General features: G+C 41.3%; 1 protein-coding gene across 1 annotated transcript; it reads left to right on the forward strand.

The window, feature by feature from the left end:
• Positions 1–267: 267 nt before the first annotated feature.
• On the forward strand, positions 268–14,619 carry echdc2 (enoyl CoA hydratase domain containing 2). Its single transcript, XM_036581537.1, has 9 exons — positions 268–909; positions 3,212–3,279; positions 3,663–3,750; positions 4,082–4,168; positions 6,334–6,426; positions 6,675–6,731; positions 8,831–9,018; positions 12,083–12,181; positions 14,374–14,619. Exons 1-9 carry the CDS (start codon positions 666–668, stop codon positions 14,449–14,451), a joined length of 1,002 nt encoding a protein of 333 aa, XP_036437430.1. The 5' UTR covers positions 268–665; the 3' UTR covers positions 14,452–14,619.
• The last annotated feature ends 511 nt before the right edge of the window (positions 14,620–15,130 follow it).

Raw genomic sequence — 15,130 nt, forward strand, 5'->3', positions numbered from 1 at the left:
AACTTACAGTAATAACAACCTAATAATAATTATAATGATAATAATAATAATTCTTATTATTATTAATGTAATGTGATGACTATACCTGTAGCCTACTGATTTTTATTTTTATTTTTTATTTTGAACTATGTTGGTATTGAATTGCTGTAAGCTGTTTCTTTGTTTACGAAAAGCCACACTACTGTTGGGACACTGAGCGCTTCTAGGTTCTGGAGCACTGTGACTGTGCAGCTCCTCAGTCCTGTACTCTCTATAACAGTATCGCCCTCTGGTGATCGGCCTCCGCTCACATAGTGCCGTGAAACGCTTTTCTTGGTTCTGGAAGTTCAGAAATGCGGCACATAAAGTACTGAAATAAGCTGTTATTCCAGAAAATGAAGAAAATCTAATGCACAGTGAGCGTCGTGTATCTGAGAAAAGCTGCTTAGTCAATGTTGACGTGGAAGGTTTCCATGGCGACGCTGTTGAGGAAGTACAAGGAAACTGAAACGGTCTGGTCGCAGAGGCGCGCGCGCACACGGAGTTCAGCTGAGGCTCTGTGGTAAACTCGGAATGTTCGCTGTGAAAAACCTCCACAAAGTTACTCAAAACCTCCTCCGTTCATGACTCTGCCCTTCCTCTCGCACTGCTGACAGACCGTAAAGCCACACCAAACTGTCCTGACCATGACCGTCCTGCCGAGGCTGGCTGGTGGAGTGTGTTCATTTGTCCGCAGTCCTGCTCAGGCGGGTTTGGGCTTCAGCGGCCTTCATGGCTCCGTCCCTCTCACCGCCGGAGGCTTCGGCTTCGGAAAGCCCTCCGTGCGGGTTCAGCTGACGCGGAGGCGGGCACTGTGCACTGACAGGCCGCACAAAGAGGACAAAGACGCTGTCGAAGTGGACATAAGTCGCCTTGAAGGTGAAGACAATGGTAGGTGCACCATTCATACAGTGTTTACACTGTTTACACCTGTCCTCAGATACTGAACCTAAAAACCTGCGGAACCTGGGGGTCCGAGATCACCTTTTAAAGCCGTGTAAATAATCTCAAATGGTTCCGGTTAGTCTAGATTAGGATTCTTCAGTTCCAGTCCTGGAGGGCCGGTTTTCAGCACAGTACAGTGCTTTCTCACCTGATCCAACTCATCCGTTATTTGTCAGGTTTAATAGATACTGTGGCTCCACCAGTGGACTTGCTAATGTTTGGGCCAGTTAGGAGAGCGGAGAGGAGCACAGCGCTGATGCTAGCTTCTTTTTAGCTTCTAGTCTGGTAACGTGGCCTTCCATCTTTTGTCTTCGGTGTGAGAAACGAATAACACCAGTCTCTTGTGAAATTAGTTCAGTGACCCTTGCCCTGAGCAGTGGGCAGCCCTATCCACAGCACCAGGAGAGCAGTTGGTGGTTAGGTGCCTTGCTCAAGGGCACTTCAGTCATGCACTGTGGGCTCAGGGGATCAAGCCGGTGACCTTCTGGTCACAAGGCTGGTTCCCTAACCTCCAGCCCACGACTGCCCCCCCAGAAATCAGCAGGTTTTCAGATTTACAAATATGCTATGGCATATTGTAATGTTTTTCAGAGGTAAACCGGGCGTAGTTACAGTTGCTAAGCTGTGAAGGACCAACTGAGGCTTGATTCACACATGCTGCATCTGCATGGTGTGAGTGACGTGGAAAGTCATGCTTTTCATTTCGGCAGCCGTGTTAGTGCTTTCACACAGTCTGCGCGTGCGAAACAGCAGAGCGTCCCAGACGCCGCACTGACTTCTGGCTCTTTTCCACCGAAGTTGGGTTCTATATTTGTTATCATTCAATAAAAAGCACGTTCCTGTAGAAGAAAATGTCAGACTGCAGGTCTTCTTCTGTGTTAATGATGAATATGTTTGAACAGAGTAGTCACCAAAGTGTGCTGGACACTGGCCTTCTAGGACTGGAACTGTGGGACCCTGGGATAGGCCATTGAATTAGAATTTGCACACCTATGTAGTGCCATAGTGCTGTAAGTCCAATAAAGAACCATTTGGAGTTCAGCCATAGTCTGCCTGTCGGCCCCCTGGGGAATATTGGTGAGGCTTCAGTTTCACCATCTGTAACAGTAAATTTTTAGGCAGAGACTTCTGACAAGACTGTGCCATTGATGACCCCAAAGACAATTGACCAGCTAATCATATGATCATGTGTATCACTTAAAATTTTTATTTTTAATTTACACTGTAAGAAAAGGTCACCTGTTCAACCTAAAATAAATGACTTCAAGTGGTAACAAAGCAATTAGCAACAACTAGAACTGGTTTTATTTAACTCAAAAAATTTGATTGAAACAATTGTTCATTGAAAGTATTTATTTTGGTTCTATAAAACTAGTTTATTTACTTGTTACCATGGGAAGTAGTTTTTAAGGTAGAACTGATAAATAATGTTTTACAGTGTAGTGGTACTGCTAATGCATACTGATCCCACACGAACATTAAAAATGTGGAAAGTGCTGATATTCAGTATTCAAGTGCGGAACAGTAAAATAGTTAAATGTAAGTTACAGAGCTTCCTGCGTTCTGTCCTGTATCAGGTCTCAGCATGAGATGGAAATAATGCCATATTGTTAGAGAATGTTGTGCTGCTGCGTGAGCTGCTGAATTTCGCTGTCTTGTTCTGTGCCTTTTTACAGCCTATGGGATGTGAGTTTTTTAATTGTATGCATAAATAAACAAACACATTATCTAAACAATCCACCAAAGTAATAATAATAAAAAAATTGAAATTATTTGGGGAAACTAGAAAAGTGCTGATGCAGGTGACATGGGTTGATGTGTGACTGTTTACTGATACCTGTCTTCTGGACCTGCATAATGAACATTTCCCAGTTTCCTGAAATTCAGAGGACTAGACTGGAGTGCTGCTTTAGTGCAGTAGTGCAGTAGTAATGTGTACTGTGCCATTTGCGTATGTGTGGGGTCACAGCTGCAGTTGGATAAGAAGTCTGGCTCCTACCCTCAGAGATATTGAATAATTAACAAAGGTGTAAACACTGACCTGTTTCTCAACCCCACATGGCAGAATAAAGTTTAAATGTACTGACTAGGTGAAAAGTCACTGTTTTGAGTTCTAAGCACATACAGGGCCGCTACAATTACCCAACTGAACTTGATTATTCTTGTCTGTCTCTCTCTGTCTCTCTCTCTCTCTCTCGCTCTCGCTACCTTGCTATCTTGTCTGTCTCTCTCTGTCTCTCTCGTTTAGGTATAGTGGAAGTACTGATGTGTCGGCAGCGGGCACGGAACTCCCTGGGCCGTGTGTTTGTGGGTCAGGTGAGGTGACACCTGTGCGTATCCGTGGAAACAGCCTGTTGTTCCACATCACTCTCTGCTGTTCACATAACGCAAAAAACTTAGCAGGCAACCTCAACCCATCAATACTCCCTCTCTTCTGTTTCTCTCTCGTTAAGTTTCTTTTTGCGTGCTCTCTTTAGGGCTCTTTTTATCTGTAAAAGTCAGGCTGTGTCTGGAGGAATGAAGAATTCGTCTCAGGTTGACAGAACAACTAAATCAATAAATGGAATATAAAGAAAATAAAAATAGTCAAGATTTATTGCGTTTCTTTGCTCTTGTCTCTGAGTCTGCCCATCTCCCATGCCTCAATTTTTCTGGTTCCATCAATATTTCTCCCACTCTCTTTCTCACTCTCTCTGTAGATGCGAGAGCTGGTGTCAGGCTTGCGGCATGACTCAGCTGCCCGTGTGGTGATCTTTAGGAGTCTGGTGCCCAGAGTGTTTTGTGCAGGTCAGCTTTCATCTATACAGAAAACACAAATATACTCTTTGCCTTAGAAGAACCACTTTTGGTTCCCAAAGAACGTTTCTGTTCCATTTTTGTAAATGAGATGTATGAGTGTGAAGAAACTTTTTAAAGTTTAATGAACCTCCACATATTGCAGAATCTAATCCAAGAGCCATTTAGGAACCTTTAAATTTAAGAGTTTGCTTTCATTTCACCTTTTGGAGAGAATGCCATGTTTTAAGACCCAAGGGCAGAAACTGAAGTCATTAATATTTATCACATGCATAAGAGCTGCACTTCTGTGGTGTTATGTAGTGTTATGTTTTTGTTACAGGGGCAGATCTGAAGGAGAGAGCCCAGATGAGTAACTCAGAAGCTGAGCACTTTGTGCATGGTCTTCGCTCTCTAATGAATGAGATAGGTGAGAGGTGTTGTTGTTGATGGTGATGATGATGATAAAAAGAGTGCTGGTCATGCACTGTGAATATTTTGAGTGATGAGACTTGACACCAATCAAGATGACAACAGTGTGCTCTGACCGAGTTTCATGAACATTCCACTCTTGAGCTTTCAAGTCTTGCAAAGCAGAGTAGATGATCTTCCACAGAAATTTTTCTGTAATCCATTTTTCTTTGGGCTTTAGCAAATAAGGTTAAGCAAATTGTAATGCTGTTTTATTCAAAGCTTATGATCACATGCTGCCAAGTTAAGCATTTGTTTTCATGCTGTCTGAAGAACTTGCTTGATGTGGTAACAGTTTATAATAGATTACAGATTCAGGTTTTTAGTCAAATATTGCTCTAGAACAGTGGTTCCCAGTCCTGATCTAGGAGTTGCCCTGCACATTTTAGTCTTTTCGCTGTTTATGTCTGCTTAGAAAAACCTGTTGATAAGATGGAGAGGCTGTTTATACCTTGCACTAAGCAGATTGAACTGGATATAGGCCACTTTGGCCAAATACCATTTACACTTCTCATTAAAATGCATCCCCAGTCTGATCAGATGAGATCAGATTTTACTCTCTTATATAAAAAGCTCATTAATGCACATATTGTTTGCATTTTAGTTCTGTTTTCTCTCTGTTGCCTTACAAATTGACACGCTTAGCTTGGATGCTTTCATGGGCCAAAAATACAACAAAGCTCTTGGTTTTGCACATTCTCCACCATACATTTCCTTGTGTCCTCTCACTTGCTAGTCAAGAATAAGAAAATGCATTTCTTCTTACATAACTGTACACAGGTATAGAAAACACTTGTGTTGAATGTAGTTAAGATCCGTGTCTGACCACCTTTGAATATGGTTTGAGTGATTGGATCATTATCCAATCACAACACACCCTGGGTGTGTTCACACCTGGCTTCTCATGCCCTCAAGTGAAATCCGAGCGTACTCCGATCACCGAAAAAGCATGCTGATTCAAAGTGTAAACATCCTCTGAGGGTCTACATTGTAAGTTACACGTGACCAAATCGGATTTGTATCGTAAGATTCCAGTCACATTTGCTCAAGCTTTATTGCTCAGGTCAGATTTTTTTGCTCAGATCTGATCTTTCTGCCTTGATGGTTCACATTTATGTTTGTAGGTGACTTACATCTGTCATGAGTGTGAGCAAACGTCTGCCCTGAAACAACCTGCTTGCACACATCCTAGTCAACAATGTCAAGTGAATGATCCAGGTGTATCATGAGCAACATTAACAGTAAATGAACAAACAAGGAGCACAAGATCATTAGCTCTGAACAACTCTCACCTGTTTGTGATTTGGGGAGAATGAGGAAAAGGCCAGATGCTTTAATGGTTTTGTAGTGTTTACTGGCAGTAACTTCAAGTTTAGCTGCTGCCACGCTGCAAACACTGAATGATGACTATGATATGTGCAGGCGCAGTGGAAAAAACACTTAAATCCTGATGTGAGGTGAGATCCTATGAAGGTGGCTCAGGTCTGAATTGAAAACATCAGATTTGCATGTCCACATAGCTCTGAAAACATTAGTTCTGTTTCACATCAGGGCAGAAAATCTGATTCGTGCCACCATAACTTGGTAATGTAAATTTAGGCATAAAAATGCAGGAATGCAAACACTGACTAGGGCGCTGCTGGCAAAAACAAGATTTTCTTGTTGTGCACTCTGACGTCAAAACTAAAACATAAAATCTGCAAATGTGGCTTGATTACTATTGGAAAAAAAAGTTTTTAGACTGAAGAAAGTCTTTCCTGCTCAAATGGAATATACCCATATAAAATATAATTTTAGCTAGCTGTGTGAACACTTTAGCTGCACAAGAGCTTGTTATTGAGCTGGGCCCAGTTTCCCAAAGCTTTGAGGTATTGAGACCATCTTGACTTGTAGAAACAGTGTTTGTGATTCTCGCTCTACCATTGATCTTTGTGCTAAGATGCTTCTGGGAAACCCAGCCCTCATTAGTTGGATCAGGTGTGTGCGAGCTGAGCAAACACCAAAATGTGCAGGATGGTGTACTCCGGGACCAGATTTGGAAGCACTGCTCTAGTAAAACCCAGCTGGATGCAGGTTTGATGTATGATCTGTCTGAAGTATTACTCTGTGCCTGTTTTGTGCCAGCTGCATTGCCCATGCCAACCATTGCTGCGGTGGATGGCTTCGCTCTTGGGGGTGGGCTGGAGCTCGTGCTGGCCTGTGACCTCCGGACGGCGGGTGAGTGTGTACTTTGACCTTACTGGGGCAGGTTGTGACAGGTGAGTGACAAGAGTGGCATACCTGCTGAATGAGGGAGGGAGGAGGCTTGTGGGATTTGTAGTCATTTACATAAATGGCAGTGGCAAACAGCTATCAATCAGCTTTGAGTCCCTATGGGGTGCTTATGGCAGGGGCAGCGGAGGCAGCATCCTTGAACTGTCCTCTGTGTGTATGTGTGTTGATGTTCATGCCTACGTGTTTTGCAGCATACACTGCGCAGATGGGCCTGATTGAGACCACGCGAGGACTCCTCCCAGGGGCAGGTGAGAAAACAATGAAACGGAGGAAAGAGAGAATTACAGACAGACGAGAAGAGACACCTTGCTTGTGTCTCCAATGGAATACTTGTATAGTGCATTAGCCACTATTAATAACTTTAAAAGTAATGCTCTCACACTGGTAAATGCAACAGAGTGTAGCGTACTGTTAATACCCAGATGATGTTCTGGAGCTGCTGACAAATGAAGGGTAGAACATGGCACTCTCACTGTGTCCTAATTAATGTCCTATGCACTACATTGTTACACTGTACACCACATACTTTATTAGATGGAGCCTGGGTTTAGTAGGATAGTATCATCTTAAATTGAACAGTAACGTTTTACACTAAACAGAAACGACAAATTACCATGGTAACATACATAATTGAATTGTGCCTAGTTTACCTAAAATAAGCAAGCCAATGTTAGCTATAACATAACACCAGTTGCCTTTGTAACTTTTTGAAATCTTTAGCTGCATAATAACATAATAATGTAGTGTAGAAATACAGTAATTGAAGGATATTGTGAACTACAAAGTACATGGAAACATATAGATACAAACTACACCGATCAGGCATAACATTATGACCACCTCCGTGTTTCTACGCTCATTGTCCATTTTATCAGCTCCACTTACTATATAGGTGCACTTTGTAGTTCTACAATTACAGACTGTCCATCTGTTTCTCTGCATACTTTATTAGCCCCCGTTTACCCTGTTCTTCAGTGGTCAGGACCCCCATGGACCCTCACAGAGCAGGTGCACTGCAGTGCAGTGACACTAACGTGGTGGTGGTGTGTTAGTGTGTGTTGCGCTGGTACGAGTGAATCAGACACCGTGTCCACTTACTGTCCACTCTATTAGACTCTCCTATGTTGTCAGTCCACCTTGTAGATGTTAGGTCAGAGACGATAGCTCATCTGCTGCTGCACAGTTTGTGTTGGTCATCCTCTAGTTCTTCATCAATGGTCACAGAACGCTGCCCACAGGACGCTGTTGGCTGGACATTTTTGGTTGGTGGACTATTCTTAGTCCAGCAGTGACACTGAGGTGTTTAAAAACTCTAGCAGCACTGCTGTGTCTGATCAACTCAGACCAGCGCAACACACACTAACACACCACCACCACCACCACATCAGTGTTACTGCAGTACTGAGAATGATCCACCACCCAAGTAGTACCTGCTCTGTGAGGGTCAATGGGGGTCCTGAGCACTGAAGAACAGGGTAAAAGAGGGCTAACAAAGTATGCAGAGAAACAGATGGACTACAGTCTGTAATTGTAGAACTACAAAGTGCACCTATATAGTAAGTGGAGCTGATAAACTGGACAGTGAGCTTAGAAATGAGGGTCATAATGTTATGCCTGATCAGTGTATAGAAGAATATAATACATGATATCTGAACTGAGACACAGGGCCTTTTCACGGGTACAACAGAAAGGTGGACCAGCATTGGAATGATAGAAACTAGACAACTACACCTTTAGCATTGTCCACTTTTAAGGGGAATTCCAACCTAAAACTAGCATTGAACATGTTATTTGTCATGTTATAAAGAATTCTGTAGTGCAGCATTGCATCCCTCAGCCTAACTGGTATAACAGAATTCACAGTTTTGGATCCATTTTTTTGTTTTCGTCCATCAGTGTTCTTGCACTACAGAACCCAGCATGCATTACATAAATGGGTCATATAATCATTGGGAATCCCTTAATGACAATAAAGAAATACTGAGTGCTAGCATAGCCAGTGATTTAGAGACTAATAAATACAGAAGTGATATTTGGCTTCCTAGCAGTAACGTTCGCTATATGACTTCTGTCAATATCAACTAGCTAACCCTTCAGAATTCACCTTAAAACCCTTGTGGTTTTTAAAAGTTCTCCCACCTTCAAGATACATCATCAGAAGAAAGTTTTCCTGCTCTTTCAACTGCAAAATCTTGCTCTAGAGACCACTGTGGCACCACTGTAGGAGGCAAGTAGGCATGTTCCCAACAGATGTAGTAAAGGTTAGATTTTTCTTTTTGCTGAAGTGCTCCTTTAAACCATACAGTGGATGGTTATAATGATTCTGCATTACACTGCATTACACTAGGGGGCAGTCAAAGGTTGCCTCGGGCTGTGGGTTTCGCAATGGCAAAAGAGCTGATCTTCACTGGGCGGCGTGTCGGGGGGCAGCAGGCTCTGGAGATGGGGCTGGTCAACCGTGCCGTCCCGCAAAACGAGAATGGAGATGCAGCCCACAGAGATGCTTTGAACCTGGCTAGAGAGATACTCCCTCAGGTGGGTCTGACTGACACACACACATACACTTTCTCCTGCTCTGTTTCATGAAGAGAATCTTACTGATGCTGGTGTCTCACTGAGTTACTTCAGCTGTGAGCACACTTGCTCAGAGTGTCTGTGTGTGTTAGCATTCTGACTTGAGGGATGTGTGTGTGTGTGTGTGTGTGTGTGTGTGTGTGTGTGTTCTTCTGCAGCACAGCTAAAGACAATGTGCAAGAATGTGTGGGCACATGCACGTGAAACATCTTGTAAGCTGCAGGCCTTATTGCCTGTTTGTGTTAGAGAGATAAAATCCTATTCCCATCATCTGACAAAGTGCTGTTAATACTGAGAGCTTATTGGTCCACTATAAGTAGACCAGAGCAGCTTCAGCGCATCTTGGCTTAGATTCGACATGTCTATGGAACTGTATTAGAGGGATGAACACCGTTCTTCCAAAAGATAATCCCTCGACTAGTGTTTTGATGATGGCGGTGGAGAGTGCTATTGATTCAGATTTTCCAATGGGTGTTTAACTGGGTTTACATCTGGTGACTGTGAAGTTTATAGCACATGACTTAGGTCATTTTCATATCCATCAAACCATTAGTTCTTCTCACAACCGGACGTCTCCTGACCTGTGGATGGGGGAAGTGTCATAGTGGAAAAGGCCACTTCCATCAGTATAGAAATTTTTCATCACATGATTAAGGTGATCAGTCAGAATCACTGTACTGATTTGCAGTGACCCTTCCCTCTAAGGGGACAAGTGGACACAAACCATGCCAGCAAAATAGCCCCACAGCATAACCTCTGGATCCCTGGGGCCGTATTATAGAAACTTCCTATTGTTTGTACCAAGTTAAGATCTGACAAGGTCAAGATAAGATTTTTCCTGAATTAGTATTACCGATGCAAATCTAATCTTAATTCATGAATTTTATCTTAGCTTAAAGCACAAGTGTCAAGCTCCAGTCCTGGCGGGCCAAAACACTGCAGACTTCAGCACGCTACCTCATTAAACACACCTGATACAGCCAATCAGTTAAATAGCAAGGCTTTCATGAACTGAATTCAGAGCATTAGATGAGGGTAAATGCTAATCTCCACAGCACTTTGGCCTAGAAAGTCCCCAGTTTGACAGATTGGCTTAAAGCATCTCATCTTATCTCAAGTTAGGAAATCTACTCAAAAACTGAAGTCAGCAATGAACTGTCATGTCTGTTACCAGGCAACCAACAATGCGTTAACAGCTGAAACGTGATCAAAATAATGGTAAAAATGTATGTTAGTTAGCTAGACAGTGTAGAGCTAGACAAGGTCTAGGTAGAAAAGGTCAAAACAAAACTGAAGTGCAAAAACTGGAAGTTAGGAATGTTGTGACAGCGCTTCGTGGCTGCTTCCCTCTTACCATTTCCCAAAACTTTAGGCAGTGCTCTAACAATTTGTCTTACCCATTTACTGGCACATGAGTACAGCACAGTAACTATTACTCCCTTGTAAGGTGATTCATCAAAATATCCTAGTATCATTTTCTGATGGGTGATGTCAGCTATCAAAATATCCTACATATAGTTTTGCTGGTAGTATTTTCTGATGAGGTGATTTAGGCTAACAAGATATAAAAGTTTAATATAGGGAGCTACTTATATATATGCAGTAGTAGGACATTTAAACAAGGTAGCACAATTCTTCCTAATAAACAGCCACATGTTCAGCTCTGTCTCTTTATTATTTACCACCATCACTGTAATATTTTATTTGATGAGCTTTCATCAACATTAACACATGAAGGTAATAAAAGGGGACTGGCTCTGCCCTTGGGTGAGGCACTTAACCCCCTACTGCTCCACGCGGTTTTGCTCTGCTGGTGATGCTGTGCTGCTCCCAGGTTGGGCATAGTTAGCCGCAAAATGATGAATTTCCCTTGTAGGACCAATAAAGTACATAACATAACGTAAAAGTCTGCAGTGTTCGGAATTAAAACACAGAGTTAGACAAAAAAAACACATCTCCTAAGTGAAACCATTGCTTTTCAATATAGATGTTTTCCCTCTATGTAGTTGTGGACAGACTGTTCTTGATGACAGTCTGATCACGTCCCACAGTGACGTTCTCAGTTAAGTGAGGAACAGTTGCTTTTCTGTTTTCCGTTACATATTGCACTAATACAAGAGCATCACGGTCATTGAATGAGAGCAGCCACTATTTCCAACTCTGTTTACTTATGTTTTTCACATAGATCTAAATGTAGATGTCACTTTAGTCACTGTTCCAGTTGAAACACCTGCCACTCTTTGTGATGTAACATTTACTTTTGCCATCTTGATCCAAAATTATGGTCACCTGGGCCCACTCAGCATTTTCATACATGCCGCAGAGCATGATAGGCTGTTCATTTTGTAACTGTGTCATGCAGTACACCTGTCTTAAAGCATCTGCACTTATTTGTTTCTCCACTTAATTATTCAGGTTTTTCCTTTAATGTTTCACCCATCTGAATACAGCATATTAAACTATTAATTGAGTCACATAAGCACATTCTTTTGATTTTCGACTTAAGAGTATCATTTATAACTAGAATGATTTAGAACCATAAATGTACTTCATCCCATCTGCTGAATTCTTGACTAACCACTTATGACTCAGAACTGTTAATGAACTTCCTCGAAAGGGTTCATATTAGACCACAAGAACTTCCTACTTTTGCTAAACTTTTCCTGTTTTCATGCAATCACTGACAGTCTGCCTATTTAGGACAAAGTGATCCGAGCAGTGTGATGCTTCATGTCCAAACATAATTAAGCCATACTTTAATTGTGTCCTCTTTCTGCACAAAACAAAACCAGAGAGAAGAGGCCTATTTATGTGCCTCATTGATGGAGCTGGAGACAAGGAGACTATTTATATCTCATTGATGGACCCAGTTTAAGCAAAACTTTGTCACCACTTTTTTGTGACGAAGTATAGATCTGATAAGAATGTGAAAACCTCATTAGGGTGTCAGTATGTAACAGCTTCCTGGATGACTGTGATTTAATTAGCTATGTGTGTGTCATGTTTCCGTCTTTCTCACTGGCAGGCTCCAGTCGCAGTGCGGATGGCCAAGGAGGCCATAAACCGAGGGATTGAGGTGGACATCGCTTCAGGAATGGCCATCGAGGGCATGTGTTATGCCAGGGTGAGAGACTTGATGCTAAAGTGTGAGATTCTAATGAGGGTTATCAGTGCACAAATGTTTGGAAGCAACACTTACTGTGTAAAAATAAACATGTTTTTTTTTTCAATAATGGCCAGTAATATGTTTATTAGCGTGTAACAGGGGTCCACAACTGCGCAGTGCAGAACTGTGCTGGACACTGGCCCTCCAGGACTGGAGTTGTGATCCTGACATAGAACAAAAGGCTGTAACTAATTAGTGTATGGCAGTAGTGTACAAATCCAATATTCCAGTATTTCTCAACCAAATCTTCATCTGTGACAGTCATTTACTGTGAACAATAATCTTTCACTGCACATCAGAAAACCTATTTGCTTAAAACTTATAATAAGGATACACCTGCCCATCTGCTTCTGTTGTAAGTGAATTTCAAGTCAGTGGGTTTTCAATTCTTTTCTAAGTACAAAAAATCTTTGCCCATGGTAATCAACTGTATACTTCAGAACGAGTTTAGGTGAAAAAATGCTAGTGTTCTTTTAATTTGTTTTGCTTTTGCTGATTCTCCTGCAGAGTTTTCTTGCAGCTCTAGTCATAACCACCTGATTCTTGCATTCAGATACTCCTGAAGGCTTAATGGAACTGGATCAGGTTACATCAGGTGTTTGTGAATAATTAAAACCAGGGGTCGGTCTCACAAAGCACATTCACCTTAGGGTTCCTGGCTACGTTTCAGCTTCACAGAACCTAACAAATGCAGCCACAGTTAACCTGCTTTACGACGGTGGTCAACAACTTTTGCATTCAAGTTTAGATACTCATAAGATAATCATAAGGTATGATTAATCCTCGTACGTGTGCACATGGAAGCTTGATACTGATGTTGAACAACCGGTCATGTAAAACATGAGGAGTCAAGCAGCTTAAGTTTCAAAGAAGGAAATAATATGGAAATACGTCAGAGGTAAATTTTTATAATAGTAAAGAGTATCACTGTCTTTAGTGTAGAGCTTATTCAAATAATATAGCAGTAATATTTACTTATATTCCAGATATCTACAGTTGTATGTCAAAGTTTTGGCACCCCTGATCAAACATGTTTTGTTGATTTTCTATGTAAAAAATTTAACACCTCTCCAGAAAAAACACTACTGCACATTTTAATGCAAAATTACTGTTTATTTGCTAAATTTAATATACTGTGGGGGAACAAAAAATGTATGGCACATTTTATATTTCTTTTTTTCTTCTAATATGTTAAACTCAGCAATTAAATATGAACTGTGCATTTAAAATGTTATATTTCAGTGTATTTTCTGTAGAGATGTGTGAACTTATTTTCACTAAGAACATCAACAAAATGTAATTTGACCAGGAGTGTGCAAACTTTGTTTCCTCAGCTAAAAAGCAATATTTTCATGTGATTGACGCCAGGCTTGACAAGGAAAAATAACCTGAAAAAGACCAGAGGGGTCCACCTCTGTCAAAGAGCTGGACCTGATTGGTCCTGAAATCCTGGACATAACTTGCCCTGGAGCAGGTTAGGCATGCGGCATAAGCGTGCCACAATGACGTGTCATTGTAAAAAGTGATCCACCGTTGTGATACAGACAATCCAGGGTGAGATTGAACTAAGCCTAAAGTTAGCTGGTTAAGCCATAAATCCTGCTTCGTGAGACAGGCCACTGGTGAATGCAAGTTTATGAATAGGCCATTAATTAAACCAGATATCAACAAACTTGTGTTGGTTGTTGGCAAATTAACTTAATTAAAATTAATACAAAAACTTGGAACTTAAAAAAACACAGCTTGCTTTTATCTTTTTGGCCTGCAGTGTGTGATATTCAAGTTACTTTGCTTATCTATATAAAGCAGGGTTGTCCAGTCTTATCCACAAAGGGCCGGTGTGACTGCAGGCTTTCGTTGCAACAAAGCAGGAGCACACATGATCAGCTGTTTAAAGACTGAGAGTGACTGATTAAACGAGTGGAATCAGGTGTGTTCATCTTGTTTGGAATGAAAACCTGCACCCACACGGGCCCTTTGTGGATAAGATTGGACACCCCTGATTTAAAGCCTTGGATTAGTTCATGACCAGCTGATGTGTTGGTTTGATTGGTTTCAAAAGTTACGCTCTATGATTTTGTTTTTCTGTACCTAAAATGGAACATTTTAAATATTTCATGTCAGTAGTCATTGTTGTCTGTTTCCTGCAGGTCATTCCAACACGAGACCGGCAAGAGGGAATGGCTGCTTTTATAGAGAAGAGAGCTCCCAGATACACTGGAGAATAAACAGGCAAACACACACACACAGTGGTAAATTAATTTCATTGTTTTAGAGGAAAAAAGCCTCCTTCTCATTTCTTGGCCTCCTTTCAAATCTGACAACATGCATCTTGCAATACATATTAATTATATTTGCTGTGTATCATGTAAAATAAACATAAGACATGTTTGGAATCTCTGTGTGTACTTCTTTTAGCTAAGCTGCCATGAAATTCAACCATGAAGAACATATTCAGATGTTGATACAGTTTTCTGTATTGTATAAAAAAAGCTTTTAAGATTTGGACATATTGTATTAACATGGCAAGCAGCATTTGTTCTGGTCCACTATGAGGTAAATAATGAGATGTCTGTGCAGTTTATACTATTAGAGGAACATTTATTGTGATGGCTCTGAGGCAAGCTGCTGCATAGTTTTAAAGTCAACCTTTAAGTTAACTTTTGTCCCTGGTCAGATTAAACATGGTTTGGCATATCATTTAAAAGTTTGCTGGTTATATTCCCTCAAAATGTAGTGACTTTTTGTTCACTTGTAAAACTTCCTGATTTTTTTTTTGCTACATCAATGTGCATCAGCAGTTGCGTAAATATAATATTAACGAAAAATGTTGTGTTGTATTTTCCCCTCCCACCAGTGAAATGCTCATGCTGTTCAGAGACCCTTCCTATAACTGTTTCACTAAGA

Source organism: Colossoma macropomum, unplaced genomic scaffold (assembly GCF_904425465.1).
Source record: "Colossoma macropomum unplaced genomic scaffold, Colossoma_macropomum, whole genome shotgun sequence".
NCBI classification, from domain to species: Eukaryota; Metazoa; Chordata; class Actinopteri; order Characiformes; family Serrasalmidae; genus Colossoma; species Colossoma macropomum.